The sequence below is a fragment of the Bos indicus genome, chromosome 22 (genome assembly GCF_029378745.1).
Source record: "Bos indicus isolate NIAB-ARS_2022 breed Sahiwal x Tharparkar chromosome 22, NIAB-ARS_B.indTharparkar_mat_pri_1.0, whole genome shotgun sequence".
NCBI classification, from domain to species: Eukaryota; Metazoa; Chordata; class Mammalia; order Artiodactyla; family Bovidae; genus Bos; species Bos indicus.
The window spans coordinates 54,231,207-54,245,621 of NC_091781.1; the positions used below are offsets into that span (position 1 = coordinate 54,231,207).

Here is a 14,415-nt window from a genome sequence, read left to right on the forward strand (position 1 = left end):
TCCAGAACTGTGAAAGAATACGTTTCTATTGGGTTAGCCACCAATTTTGTGGCCATTTGTTTCTGCCCTAGGAAAGGAATTCAGGGCACAGAGTCCATGTGTAGTACTGGAGCGTCCTCGCCCGCCGCCTCCTTGAGGCCCTGCAGTGTGACTCAGCACCCTCATGCGGGTGGGCTCACGAGGTCAGAGCAGTGCTGGGACTGCAGGAAGCCATACCTCAGCCATAATTTTTATTTTTTTTTAATGCTTTTGTTTTCTGTAGTTATTGCACCTGGGTGGGTGGAAAAGACTGAAATGTCAACTGCCCGTAATGTCATATCATAAATGCTGGGGAACCATCCCGACCAGGGTAAGCTGTGAGGGAAGTGTTGGCAGGATACGACTTCCTTGTTTTTTGCCACCAGTAGGCGAGTTGGAATTTAAATCCTCTCAGTATTAAAAAACAAAACCAGTCTGCATAATGGATGATGTTTGCTGTAACTTCTGCCTCTTGGAGTCTCAGGAGAGAGATGACAGATGGAGACACACTGGTAGGGTTTTAAAAGGCAAAGTTGCTCTTATACCGAAGTTAGCGATAGTTGCTAAGGCTCTCTTGTGAGACCATCAGCCTATGACTTTTCAGCTTGTGTGTGGATTTCTGGCGGCGGCGGGGGGCGACTGTCCAATCAGGACTCAAAAATGACAAGACGGCAACTTCCCTGGGGCAGGGGGTGGTCCAGTGGTTAGGACTCTGTGCTCTCACTGCCAAGGACCAGGGTTCAATCCCTGCTCAGGGAACTAAAATCCCAGAGGCCAAGTGGCGCAGCCATAACATAACATAAAATATTGTAAGAGATATGGACAGATATGCTCCTGAATTTGAAGAACACTTGCCTGGGTAGAGTCAGGAAGGAACTGGCAGGCAGAGAGTAGCCAAGTCCCAGGCCTGGAAGTGGGGATGGGATTTCAACTTCCCTCCGAGAACTACAGCTCACCCCAGTTGCTCTTACTCCAAAAAAATGAGGAAAGGAAAAAAATCAGGACAGAATTGAGATCACACACCTGGCAGCTTAAACTTAGAAAACAAAGCATTTATTAATCCAGTTTTTCTTCTCTTGCTTTAATACAGAAGCATGAGGCTGATGGTCTGGTGACATCGATGTGAAGCCAAAAGCCCAACCAGTCCTGATTCCAAAATCCCGTGACTGGCCTTCGTTAGGCAACAGGATTGCAGTTACAGTGTGGTCTCAAGTCCATACAGGAAGCTGACCAACCCCAGGGTCTCCTGCACCTGCCGGGGCCTGCTGGGTGGGCCGGGAAACATGAGAATCAACAGCACAGTGCAGACGGATGGAGGCGGCGGCTTCGGGCAGAACACTGCCGAGCTGTACTTCCCCTGACAGAAGCTGGAGCTGTCCACCCACAAGGCTTCTTGGTCATGGGCCCACTTCCCTGGGCAGCATCCTCCTCTGGCCCAGGGTCGGAAGGCTGAGCACCCAGATCGCCCTGAGCTGCGGTCCCCACATGCCAGCCCGAGCCTGAGCCGCCATGACTGTCTTTCCAGCGGGTCTGCCCAGCCGGCTGGTGCTACCGCTGCTTGTGCGGAAGGGGCTTCCTGGGCGGTGGGAGCTCCCTGTGGATCAGGGTGAGTCCACAGAGGATGAGGAACACTCCACCCCACCACAAGACCTCCTGGCACTCTCCGTACAACACAAAACCCAGGAAGGCCTGTGGGACAGAGACAGCTGTGAGGCTGGGTGGACACGTGCCTGCAGGGTGGGTGGGCACCACCTGACTCCCCTGTGGCCGAGTGCCTCCCAGGGCAGGAAGAAAGGTCTGGAGCTGGAAGTCTTGGGCCTGAAACCCAGCTGTGATCTTCAACAAGTCTCACCTGTAGAAGTGGGGCGGGTACCTCCTCATGGCACTGGACCAGCAGAGGGAACAAGAGAGGCCAGCAGAGGCCAGCAGCCAGGCCCTGCACACAGCCAGCCCAGCACGCCCGCCCTGCTTGGACTGCACGCTGACTGGCTCAGCCCCACTGGGAGGGAAGAACCTCCACCCTCCATGTCTCCTGCCTGAGTTCACATATCCTTGTGGAGCAGCAAACAAATAGGCTTTCGACAGCTGGACTTCCTTGCCATCTAACTTGAGAAGGTCACCAAGTTTGAGAGGTTGGAGGAGAAGCCACAGGGAGTCAAGATACCGCCCAACCTCTGCTTCGGTTCCTGTCCCTTCTCCTAGGTGGGAAAGCAGGTGTTGCCCAAGGACAACCCACCCAGAACCCAGGTTTGGGACAGAGGAACCATACACTCAGGCTACTCACCGAGTTGAGGATGTTTGAAAAAGTCACTGTGACAGATGCAATGGCTGAAGACATAGACAAACTGAGGCCCCGGCTAAAGAACGTCCACATCAGAGAATTGGTGGTAGCCATCATAATAATGCCTAAGACGCAGAAGCCCACGTTCACCTGCAGGAGAAAGGATCACTGCAGCCATGGTCAGCCCTGGACAAGCTTGACCAGCAGCCACCCTTACAGCCACCCAGGGTCACAGTCACTGCTGGCAGCCAGGCCACCACAGCCTGGGGGTCCTCAGAGCTTTCTTGCATAGGACTTCACTTAACCCTCAGCCAGTGGCACACTCATTTAACAGCTGAAACAAACTCAGAGAAGACATTTATTTGGCCATTGTACTAACCATGTGACCTTGGGCAGAAGTAAAGTGCTAATTCATATCCCGTTATCTCCTATTGAACACCAGTCTGTTATGGCCCTACAGTGACCAGCACAGCGGGGGAAGTTCAGTCCTAGTGGGCCAAGTAGTTACCCCAGTCTGAGTAAATGAGGGGCAGGGTCCTCACATGCCAGAATCAGGTAACACAGGAATTGGTGGTCTCCCTGCTGTCCGATGCAGCCTATAAGCCACTCAGCCAGGTCCCACCAGGCATTCTTGAGCTTTTACTCGGTAGCAGGCCCTGGGCTAAGTGTTACATTTTTATTTATTCCTTAACTTCATTTTACAGATAAGGAACCTGAGGCATTAAGGAGCTTGCCTGAAGTGCCACAGCTTGGGGGAGCCACCAGGATTCAGGCCCAGGCAGTGGGACTCCATGCTCTGAACTAGGACACAGCATGGGAAACCACACCTGAGAGTGTCTGACTAGTGATCCCAGGTGTCTCTTGGAGAACATGCAGATTTCATTCATTCGTTTGTTTCAGGAGAGTACTGAGAGAACAGAGGATCTTTAGAAGCCTCCTACACAAAGGACATGCGGACCCCTTACTTGGTTTTGAGTTATTAACCTGCGTGCAGAGAGCCGCTTCCCCTGGGGATGGCACCCATCTACACCTCCTCTTCTTTCTCCTGACAGTTTTCCAGCAGCTGAATATATGGTGTCTTGAGGAAGGAGTGTCTCTGTATAACTTACACAGAAGCCCCATTATGTGCCAGCGGCAGCCTACTTATGTAAAGGCTTATGAAGGTCTGCTGCACAACTGAGAAAACAAGAAAACCTCATGGCTCATGGTTACTCATCTTACTTTGGACCACTTACTCCAATGAGAATTATACACGTCAGGATACCAACCTCAAGCATGGCAGTGCCCACTGGATTAGCCCTTAACAGGCTTAAACCTAAAGAACCAGACTGTCTACTGTCTCAGTTGAGGACTAACCCTGAGTTGCAGCAGCTGCAATGAAAACTCTACCAAGCAGAACCTGGCCTATTTGACTTGAGATGGGACTTTAGCAGACGTGGGGAGGCAGTTCAAGAGTTCTCAGCATTGGGGAAATATCCAGAACGGTTGTCTCAATCTTCCTTTTATAGGACATCCCAAATTCCCAAGTTTCCTGGCAGGTGGGTTGACCAGTCAAAACACCCGTTAAAGACGGAGTTGGACAACAGGCTTCTCACCTTAAGAGTCACCTGGAGAGAAATGCTCAGGCACAAAGGGCTTAAAATGAAAGGTAGAGAGTGGATGTAGGAGGTGTGCGTCTTCCCCGAGAGTGAACTAGCCCAGTCGGAGGGCAGATTTTTGGGGTCCCTGGTAAGGTAACAGGCCTCAGTCCCCAACGTCTCTTACCACCTACATTGGACGAGGGCTGGGCGTGATTCCGAGTCGAGGTATGCTCTTCTGCCCCCGCTGTTCTGCAGCGCCCGGTTACGGATGGGCCCCCCAACCCACCCCTCAAAACAGACCCGCGGGGGTCGGACGGCCCCAGCGCCGCTAGCCCCGCCCCGCCCCGGAGCCCCGCAGCGCCCCTCCTCCGCCTGGCCCCTCCCGCCGGCCCACCGCAGCAGCGCCCCCGGCTCGACCTCTCTGCCGAAGGCCAGCTTGGCGGAGGCGGCGGCCAAGGCCCCGAACGCGCCGGCGCACAGGCAGTTGAACACGCCCCAAAAGCGGCGCCGCATCGCGCCGGCCTGGAGGTGCGGGGGGAATCCGGCAGAAGTGTTAGGGTAGGCGGCGGCGCACACCCCTCCGCCTCCGGGCAGCGGTCTTCCCGCCATGGCGCTCGCAGCCACCTCTCGGGGTGCCAGCCAGCGGCTGGGCCGGAGGCGCGCGACGATTGGACGGCGGCCTCACGTGAGCGCCGCACCACGTGAGTGGGACGGCCAATTGCGGCTCCGGGATGGCCTCGAAGAGCGGGACCGCCGCAGTCTTCCTGGCGGTGGTCGGTTTTCCGCGTTAGGTTTAGGCTTTCGCAGGAGCACTCCTGCACCGATATATCCAAGGCTGACTGTGATCACTGTTGTAGTGAGTTTCAACCCCTGTTACTTGGTGGGGTCCAGCATCAGTTTCCCTTAAGAATTGTTTAAAATGCCTAATCCCAGGTTCTCTGCCCCACACCCATTGAATCAGAATCTACATTTTTAACAAAACCCCCAGGAGACTGACCTGCACCTCCTAGAAGCACAAAATGGAGAGATGCAGATAGGAGAGGGCGCTAGAGATCTGCAGGCTCAGTAAGAAAGCGGAGTTGGAGTTGAGGGCTGGGGAGGGAGGTTAGGGCTTCTGGCAGCTCAGATGGCCCAGATGGTTACATGCACATTGTAGGAAATTTAGAAAGTATAATCAGAAGAAAATGTCATCCATCATCACCCCACTGAGATACTCAGGATTGACATTACTTCCACTTTTCCATACACTTAAATACTGCTAAAATGTTTTCACTTAAGAAGTAGTACATTTCTCTGAAAACAAACTGTCGTTGGGAATTTCCTGGTCGTCTAGTGGTTAAGACTCTGCTTCCACAGCATGGAGGGCACAGGCTTGATTCTTGGCTGGGAAACTTAAGACTGGCATGCCATGTGACAGGGACAAAAATAATTTAATTTTCAAAAGATATATGTGCTTAGTTGCTCAATTGTGTCCAACACTTTGAGGTCCCATAGGCTGTTCCAGCCAGGCTCCTCTGTCCATAGGATTCTCCGGGCAAGAATTCTGGAGTGGGTTGCCATTCCCTACTCCAGGAGAATCTTCCCCACCCAGGGATCCAACCCACATCTCTTGAGTCTCATGCCTAATCCCCAGCACCTGTGAATGTGAATATATTTGGAAATGGGTCAACTGTAATCAAATTAAGATGAGGTCATTAGGGTGGGCTGTAATCTGACTACTGTCTTTAGAAGAGAGGAAGACACAGGGAAGAATGCCCTGTGACCACAGAGGCGGAGATTGGAACGCTGTATCTACAAGCCGAGAAACACAGGGTTGCCAGCAACACCACAAGGTAAGAGAGGCATGGAACAGCTTGTACTCTTGAGGCGTGAGCCTTGCTAGCACCTGGATTTTAGACTTCTAGTCTCCAGAACCGGAGAAGGCAATGGCACCCCACTCCAGTACTCTTGCCTGGAAAATCCCATGGACAGAGGAGCCTGGTAGGCTGCAGTCCATGGGGTCGCTTAAAGTCAGGCACGACTAAGCGACTTCACTTTCACTTTTCACTTTCATGCATTGGAGAAGGAAATGGCAACCCACTCCAGTATTCTTGCCTGGAGAATCCCAGGGACAGAGGAGCCTAGTGGGCTGCCATCTATGGGGCCGCACAGAGTCGGACACGACTGAAGCGACTTAGCAGCAGCAGCAGCAGCAGCAGCAGTCTCCAGAACTGTGAGAGAATATGGTTTGGTTGTGTTAAGCCACCTGGTTTGTGCCAGTTCGTTGTGGCAGACCTAGGGAGCTCAAATAGCTGAGACAACCCAAGCCTGTGTATTACCAGCTTCCCTAGTCCACCACCTTCTCCCACCTGCAAGGCTGCTATCCCCTGTAAGATGGGGGGCCCTCCCGCTGATCCAGCTGGCCCTGTGGGTCACATAACTCCTATTGTTAAGTCAGTCACCACAAATCAGGGACCCCATTGATTCAGTCAGCACCCTTATATCACTTGACTCCCATATACTGATATTAAACCAGCCCCCTAAATCCATCACTCTCCCCTTCATGGAAGCATAATAAAGGAAAGAAAAAAGTGTCCAAAAGTAGTCAGTGCATCATCAAGGCTTCCTTTTTAGTATTCCTATAGAATGGCATTTTAATAGATTACAAATTTATTGAAGATGTACCTACATGGTAACAGTCTTGTTTTAAAGGGGGATATTAATTTTTGGTGTCTTGGGGCTTCCTCGGTGGTCCAGTGGTTAAGACTCCACACTTTGAATGCACCAATGCAGGGGCCATGGGTTTGATCCCTAAATGGCAACCCACTCCAGTATTCTTGCCTGGAAGATCCCATGGATGGAGGAGCCTGGTAGGCTATAGTCCATGGGGTTGCAAAGAGTCAGACATGACTGAGTGACTTTACTTTCTTCTTTCTTTCTTGGGAAACAGAAACACACACACACAATCATTTTCAAGATGCATCAATAGTAATTGTCTTATGTTATTGACATAGAGCTTATATATTACCTTTTAGAATGCCCTGACACTTGAAAAAGTTTTAGATCTCTATGAAGATACATATAAAATATGTATGTGTTTATATATATGCACACACACATGTTAGTTTTCAAACCCATCTGAAGTATAATTTGACTGAAGCAAAAAATAGTATGTCAAAGAATCAGTAAAAGCAAACGAACTTGCTCCAAACCTTCTGATGCCAGTGGATTTCCAGCTCACTGTGAGGTCATGTCCCATTAATCTCCATCATATCTCTGCCTTCAGCTTCTGCTCCTCTCTCCTTCCTCACTCACTGGCCTCCTTATGTACCCAAGTGATAACTGGAGTATTCCAGATTTAGAATATTTGCATTTCTTCTCTCTGGGTTACTTTCCCCCCACATCCACATGGCTTGCTGGATAACCATCTTATTTATTCAAATGTCACTTGCTCAGGGCCTTTATGGTTTCCTCTATGTTTGAAAATACAGGGAATTCCCTAGTGGTCCAGTGGTTAGGACTTGGTGCTTTCACTGTTGGGACCCAGCCTTGATCCCTGGTCAGGGAATTAGGTCTTCCCGAAGGAAATGGCAACCCACTCCAGTATTCTTGCCTGGAGAATCCCATGGACAGAGGAGCCTGGTGGGCTACAGTCCATGGGGTCGCAAAGAGTCAGACATGACTGAGTGACTTCACTTTCACTTTTCCTCATTTAGTTTTTCTTCTCACCATTATCACTTTCTAAATACACATTTTATTTTAATTTTGCTTGTTATCCGTTCTCTTGTTTAATTTTCCGCACTAGAATGTAAGGATATACGCTGCAAAAATTTATGAATTTTTTTTTTTTTTGCTGTGGTTTCCCTGGAGCCTAGATCTGTATCAGTCATATAGTAGGTACACAGTAATATTTGTTGAATGAATGAATGAACAGCTATAAAACAGATACAAAGAGACAATGCACAGGGTTTTGATGCTGTACTGTGTGTGGTGAGATTGTTGGAACTAGAGTTTAGGGCCAAGAAGAAACCGGGACCTAAATATTCATCAATAGTAAAAAATTGGTTAGTGTTTTTAAAGTTATTGACAGAGACCATAATAGTAACCATTTTTTCCCCTTGCTTAATGTTTGCCTTTCTTAACATTATGTTGTGTGTATTAAAAAGGGGGTTATGATACTTTAAAGGAGGGTCAGGTTAGAATGCGCTTCCATCATGAGTTCAAGAAAGAAAGGTCTGGAACACTGCTATAGGACAAGACTGAAGGATTTGTTTTTAGAAAGAGAGAGAAAGGAAGGGAGGAAGGCAGGCAGGAAGGAAGTGATAGGGACAGAGTAAGGGATGAGGTCATTGTTTTGTCATCGTTCGTGCGCGTGCTCAGTCGCGTCCGACACCTTATGACCCCGTGGACTGTAACCCGCCAGGCTTCTCTGTCTGTGGAGTTTCCCAGGCAAGAATACGGGAGTGGGTTGCCTTTTCCTTCTCCAGGAGATGTTCCCAACCCAGGATTGAACACATGTATCCTACATCTCCTGCATTGGCAGGCGAGTTCTTTACCACTAGCGCCACTTGGGAAGTCCAGGTAATTATTAATAAATAGTTGATTCCACTAGGGGATTCTAGTAAAGAAAAAAGTACGGGAGACCCCTGTAAGTTACTGATCACTGAAGAAAGCAGGCTTGTTCAGCAACAAAACTGTGCACCATCAGCATGAGACATGCCCGAAAACAATCAGACAATTGTGGCCTGAGACCCACATCCTGCCCCGTGAGCTCAGTAAATTAATGATTCCTCTGCGCACACTAAAAACAAACATATAAGGGAAAGGTGATATACTAAAACGTGAGACGATTTACCGTTTCAGTCATGTGCCGCTGCCTTTTCACTCATTTCCATTGCGCAGTGACAGTCCTGGCTTGACATGTAGGGACAAGGAAACTCCTCCTCTCACCCGCCTGTCTGTAAGCCTCACAAGCGTCCTATTGTAGTAAATCACTTCTTATCTATCGCTTTGCCTCTTGTAGACATGGATTTGATTCCTGGTCCGGGAAGATCCCACATGCCGCGCAGCAGCTAAGCCTGTGTGACATAGTTATTGAGCCTGTGCCCTAGAGCCTGGGAGCCGCAACTGAAGCCCACGCCCCAGAGCCCGTGCTCCACAAGAGAGACCACTGCGACGAGTAGCCCCTGCCTGCCGCAGTTAGGGAAAAGGCCGAGCAGCAATGGAAACCCAGCACAGCCAAAAATAACTAAATAACAGTATTTAAAAAACAAACAAACAGAAAGCCAGGAGTCCGAGCAGATGGCAGACAAGGGTTGTAGAGAAGCATCTTACTGGGGTCTGCATTTGTTTATTTTTTTTATTTATTATAGAACAAAGAAAAAGCGGGCTGAGGAGCCGAAGAAGACCAGTGAAAGTGGTTGCAAAGATGCCCTGGTTTAGGCCTGACACCGCGAGGGAGTGTGTTAAATTCTTCTTGCTGTCAGCCATTCCCAGGTGAACTGAATAAAGGTATTGTAGTTTAATCTTCAGGCACATCGGGGGAAGGGTTCCCAGAGAGGAGCCGCTAGGAACTTATATATTTTAAGCTTATATATTTTAAGCTATAGGCAACATCCCTTTAATGACTAACTTGTCGCAAAAGCAATAGAGAACAAAGGCTAAAGTAAAAGAAGCAGACCTATTACAGAGGCAGATTTATGGATTACCTAATCCAGCCTAATTCATTTCATGAACTTTTCCTTAGGTAAAGGTTATTCTGCTGGCCTGGATGTAAATAACCATCAGTTTGTCTTCAGAATCATGTCTGAATTACCACAATATATTGAGGCTTTTCTTGCTGCATCAGAGGAGCTAATGAAAGGCAGTTCTGATCAGGCCAAAGATAAAACTGGGAAACTCACTATCATATGGAAAATACGGGGGCACCATAACTGAACTTGGTTTCATGGATTTAAGAACAGCGAGCTGCAGGATATTCTGATAGAGAGGCATGTTGTAAGAGATGAAGGGAAATTCTGGCTCTGAGGAAGGAAGGGCCCTGTCCAGAGTCTGTCAGGATAGACTCAGCAGAGCTTGAACCAAAGTGATTGTAAGAGGGTCCTAGATCCGGTGTTTGTATGCTATTTATTTTTATTACTTCATGCTTCTATTCAGCTACTGTTTTTGAAGCCCTACTATGAGCCAGTTACCGTTCTAAGCACTGTGCATATATCGCATTAAAAACAATCCCTGCTTTCTTCCCTTCTAAGGAGGGGAGACTGATATTAAGAAATAATTTACACGTGCAGAGCTGGGCTGATAGATTGAGAGCAGCTGCGGTGTAGGTGGGACTCGGCGAAGGGTTGGCTCCGAAGCTCAAATCTGCAGGGGAAGGAGGGGTGAGGAGACCAGAGGAAAGAAGACTCTAGACTCAAGAGCGAGCGAGTGTGAGTCTCCAAGGAGGGGCCACCTGATCTGTTTGAGGAACGCTGGGAGGTCAGTGTGGTCAGAGTCCAAGAAGCAACAGGGAGATTAGCAGGGCGGCGAGGAGGAGCCCAGACTTAGAGGGCCTTCGGCTGCTTGAATTGTGGACAAGGCCTGATGCCACGTGAAGACCTTGAATGGTGTATCTGAGAAGGCCCAGCCCGGCTCCTGTGTTCATGGTAGGCATCAGGGTATGAGGGTGGAAAGAAGGGGCTTGTTTGAGGTTCCTGTGGGAAGCAGGCAAGGGAGGCTGGGGGATTTGACCAGAGCATCAGTGAAGGGTCGTGTGAGGGGTACTCAGAGTTACTGACTGGATGCTTGCTGAGTTGGAGGAAAGGAAAGAGTTAAAGGCGTTTCCATAGCTTTTGTCTTGAGAACTAGAGGAATGAAGCTGGCGTTTCCTGAAATGTGTGTTGTGCTCAGTCACGGCTGACTCTTTCCGACCCCTTGGCCTGTAGCCCTCGGAGCTTCTCTGTCCATGGGATTTTCCAGGCAAGAGTACTGGAGTGGGTTGCCATCTCCTTCCAGGGGATCTTCCCGACCCAGGGATCGACCCTGCGTCTCCTCCATTGGCAGGCAGGTTCTTTATCGCTATGCCACCTGGGAAGCCTTCCTGAAATAGGAAGACCCCATGAAAGGCAAGTTCAAGTCATCTCTTTTAATATAGAGTTCCGTGTGTGTGTGTCTTCCCTTTGTAATTTATTGCTTACCTGTTGAAAAACTAGATTGTATGATGTATATGGTTTTCCACAATGTGGATTTTGCTGATTATTTCCCTGTGGTGCCGTTTAACATGTTCCCCTTTCCTCTGTTTTCTAGAAGTTGCCAGGTGGGGACGCTTGATGAAGTTCATGTCTGGTTTGTGTCCATTTCACCGTAGTGCTGTGTGTGGCCTTCCGCTCTCAGGCTTCTCAGTTCACGTGTGGCTGTGTTAGCAGCCGTGGATGTCCTCCCTGCTGTGTTCAGTCACTCAGTTGTGTCCGACTCTTCACAACCCTGTGGACTGTAGCCCTCTGTCTGTGGCATTCTCCAGGCAAGGATACTGGAGTGAGGTGCCATTTCCTTCTCCAGGATAATCCTCCTTCAGTTCAGTTCAGTTGCTCAATCATGTCCAACTCTTTGCGACCCCATGAATCGCAGCACGCCAGGCCTCCCTGTCCATCACCAACTCCCAGAGTTCACTCAGACTCACGTCCATCGAGTGAGTGATGCCATCCAGCCATCTCATTCTCTGTTGTCCCCTTCTCCTCCTGCCCCCAATCCCTCCCAGCATCAGAGTCTTTTCCAATGAGTCAACTCTTTGCATGAGGTGGCCAAAGTACTGGAGTTTCAGCTTTAGCATCATTCCCTCCAAAGAAATCCCAGGGCTGATCTCCTTTAGGATGGACTGGTTGGATCTCCTTGCAGTCCAAGGGACTCTCAAGAGTCTTCTCCAACACCACAGTTCAAAAGCATCAATTCTTCAGTGCTCAGCTTTCTTTATAGTCCAGCTCTCACATCCATATATGACTACTGGAAAAACCATAGCTTTGACTAGATGGATGTTTGTCTGTAAAGTAATGTCTCTGCTTCTTAGTATGCTCTCTAGGTTGGTCATAGCTTTTCTTCCAAGGAGCAAGAGTCTTTTAATTTCATGGCTGCTGTCACCATCTGCAGTGATTTTGGAGTCCCCAAAAATAAAGTCTCTCATTGTTTCCATTGTTTCCCCATCTATTTGCCATGAAATGATGGGACCGAATGCCATGATCTTAGTTTTCTGAATGTTGAGATTTAAGCCAACTTCTCCACTCTCCTCTTGCGCTTTCACCAAGAGGCTCTTCAGTTCTTCTCTTTCTGCCATAAGGGTGGTGTTATCTGCATATCTGAAGTTATTGACATTTCTCCTGGCAATCTTGATTCCAGCTTGTGCTTCATCCAGCCTGGCATGTTGCATGATGTCCTCTGCATAGAAGTTAAATAAGCAGGGTGACAATATACAGCCTTGATGTTCCCCTTTCCCGATTTGGAACCGGCCTGTTGTTCCATGTCCAGTTTTAACTGTTGCTTCTTGACCTGCATTCAGATTTCTCAGGAGGCAGGTAAGGTGGTCTGATATTCCCATCTCTTGAAGAATTTTCCACAGTTTGTTGTGATCCACACAGTCAAAGGCTTTGGCATAGTCAATAAAGCAGAAGTAGATGTTTTTCTGGAACTCTCTTGCTTTTTCAATGATCCAGCAGATGTTGGCAATTTGATCTCTGGTTCCTCTGCCTTTTCTAAATCCAACTTGAACATCTGGAAGTTCATGGTTCATGTACTGTTGAAGTCTGGCTTGGAGAATTTTGAGCATTACTTTGCTAGCGTTTGAGTTGAGTGCAATTGTGCGGTAGTTTGAACATTCTTCGGCTTTGCCTTTCTTTGGAATTGAAATGAAAACTGACCTTTTCAGTTCTGTGGCCACTGCTGAGTTTTCCAAATGTGCTGGCATATTGAGTGCAGCACTTTAATAGCATCATCTTTTAGGATTTGAAATAGCTCAACTGGAATTCTGTCACCTCCACTAGCTTTGTTCATAGTGATGTCCTTTTCATCATAGGGGACTGGAATGCAAAAATAGGAAGTCAAGATACCTGCAGTAACAGGAAAATTTGGCCTTGGAGTACAAAATGAAGCAGGGCAAAGGCTAACAGAGTTTTGCAAAGAGAACACACTGGTCATAGCAAACACCCTCTTCCAGCAACACAAGAGAAGACTCGACACATGGACATCACCAGATGGTCAATACCAAAATGAGATTGATTATATTCTTTGCAGCCAAAGATGGAGAAGCTGTCTATAGTCAGCAAAAATGAGACTGGAAGCTGACTCAGATCATGAACTCCTTATTGCAAAATTCAGACTTAAATTGAAGAAAGTAGGGAAAACCACTAGACCAGGTATGACCTAAATCAAATCCCTTATGATTATACAGTGGAAGTGACAAATAGATTCAAGGCATTAGACCTGATAGAAGTGCCTGAAGAACTATGAGCGGAGGTTCATGACATTGTACAGGAGGCAGTGATCAAGACATCCCCAAGAAAAGAAATGCGAAAAGGCAAAATGGTTGTCTGAGGAGGTCTTACAAATAGCTTAGAAAAGAAGAGAAGCCAGAGGCAAAGGAGAAAAGGAAAGATACACCCATCTGAATGCAGAGTTCCAAAGAATAGCAAGAAGAGATAAGAAAGCCTTCCTCCGTGATCAATGCAAAGAAATAGAGGAAAACAATAGAACGGGAAAGGCTAGAGATGTCTTCAAGAAAATGAGAGATACCAAGGGAACATTTTATGCAAAGATGGGCACAATAAAGGACAGCAATGGAATGGACCTAACAGAAGCAGAAGATATTAAGAAAAGGTGGCAAGAATACACAGGAAAAAAAAAAAAAGTCCAGTGGTGTGGTTAATTACCCTAATAGTCCAGTCTGCAAAGTGCAGGCAGCTCTGAAAGTAAAATGCAACCACTTGGTTTTCTGGGAAAGGAAGCTAAGAATGCATGATTTTAAAAAATTCCACTGTTTCTATAGATTTGTTTTCAATTTTCTATGCGTGTGTGTGTGAGTGTGTGTGTGTGTGAGTGTGTGTGTGAGTGAGTGTGTGTGTGAGTGTGTGTGTATGAGTGTGTGTGTGAGTGTGTGTGTGTGTGTGAGTGAGTGTGTCTATGCTTCTGGTAGTTGTTTTGGGCAAAAATTTACCAGAGTTCCTTGTGAACCTTCAAGTAATTCCCTTTGAGTTATTCATTTCTAATTCATGTCTTTGGCAGATGAAAGAATTCCAGAGCTGTCTGCAGGTAAACAAATAGCACACAGAATAGAGAGTTTAGAGCTCTTTGTTTGTTTGTTTAAGTGTTTATTTGTCTGCATCGAGCCTGTGCCATCTCCCTTGTGTCATGTGGGATCTTTGGGCTCCGCAGTTGAGGCTCTCGGGCTTAGCTGCTCTGTGGCGTGTGAGATATGAGTTCCTGACCAGGGGTCGAACTCAAGTCCCCTGCATTGAAAGGAGGATTCTTAACCACTGGATAAGCAGAGAATTCCCCGGGCAGTTGATTTTAAGCAAGTGTGAATGTCAGAATTTG

At 48.0% G+C, this 14,415-nt stretch overlaps 1 protein-coding gene across 3 annotated transcripts; it reads right to left on the bottom strand.

Moving 5' to 3' along the window:
• Positions 1 to 1,049: 1,049 nt before the first annotated feature.
• TMEM42 (transmembrane protein 42) lies at positions 1,050 to 4,544 on the bottom strand. Of its 3 annotated transcripts, none has more exons than XM_019985065.2 (3): positions 4,297 to 4,544; positions 2,303 to 2,449; positions 1,050 to 1,280 (listed from the first exon to the last, which is right to left on the bottom strand). In XM_019985065.2, the coding sequence occupies exons 1-3, from the start codon at positions 4,486 to 4,488 to the stop codon at positions 1,227 to 1,229; spliced, it is 393 nt and encodes a 130-aa protein (XP_019840624.1). In that variant the 5' UTR covers positions 4,489 to 4,544; the 3' UTR covers positions 1,050 to 1,226. The 3 variants fall into 3 exon arrangements, with proteins under 3 accessions (XP_019840624.1, XP_019840623.1, XP_019840621.1); XM_019985064.2 differs by having other exon boundaries at positions 1,050 to 1,283; XM_019985062.2 differs by having other exon boundaries at positions 1,050 to 1,707; positions 4,297 to 4,540.
• Between the last annotated feature and the right edge of the window lie 9,871 nt (positions 4,545 to 14,415).

Bases quoted from the DNA above. Each gene is read 5' to 3' on its own strand.
- TMEM42 (XM_019985062.2), bottom strand. From the start codon at position 4,488: ATGGCGGGAAGACCGCTGCCCGGAGGCGGAGGGGTGTGCGCCGCCGCC. The intron at 2,450-4,296 runs GTCGAGCCGGGG...TTTCTCCTGCAG, and splicing joins AGCTGGCCTTCGGCAGAGAG to GTGAACGTGGGCTTCTGCGT. The intron at 1,708-2,302 runs GTGAGTAGCCTG...TCTGTCCCACAG, and splicing joins TTTCAAACATCCTCAACTCG to GCCTTCCTGGGTTTTGTGTT.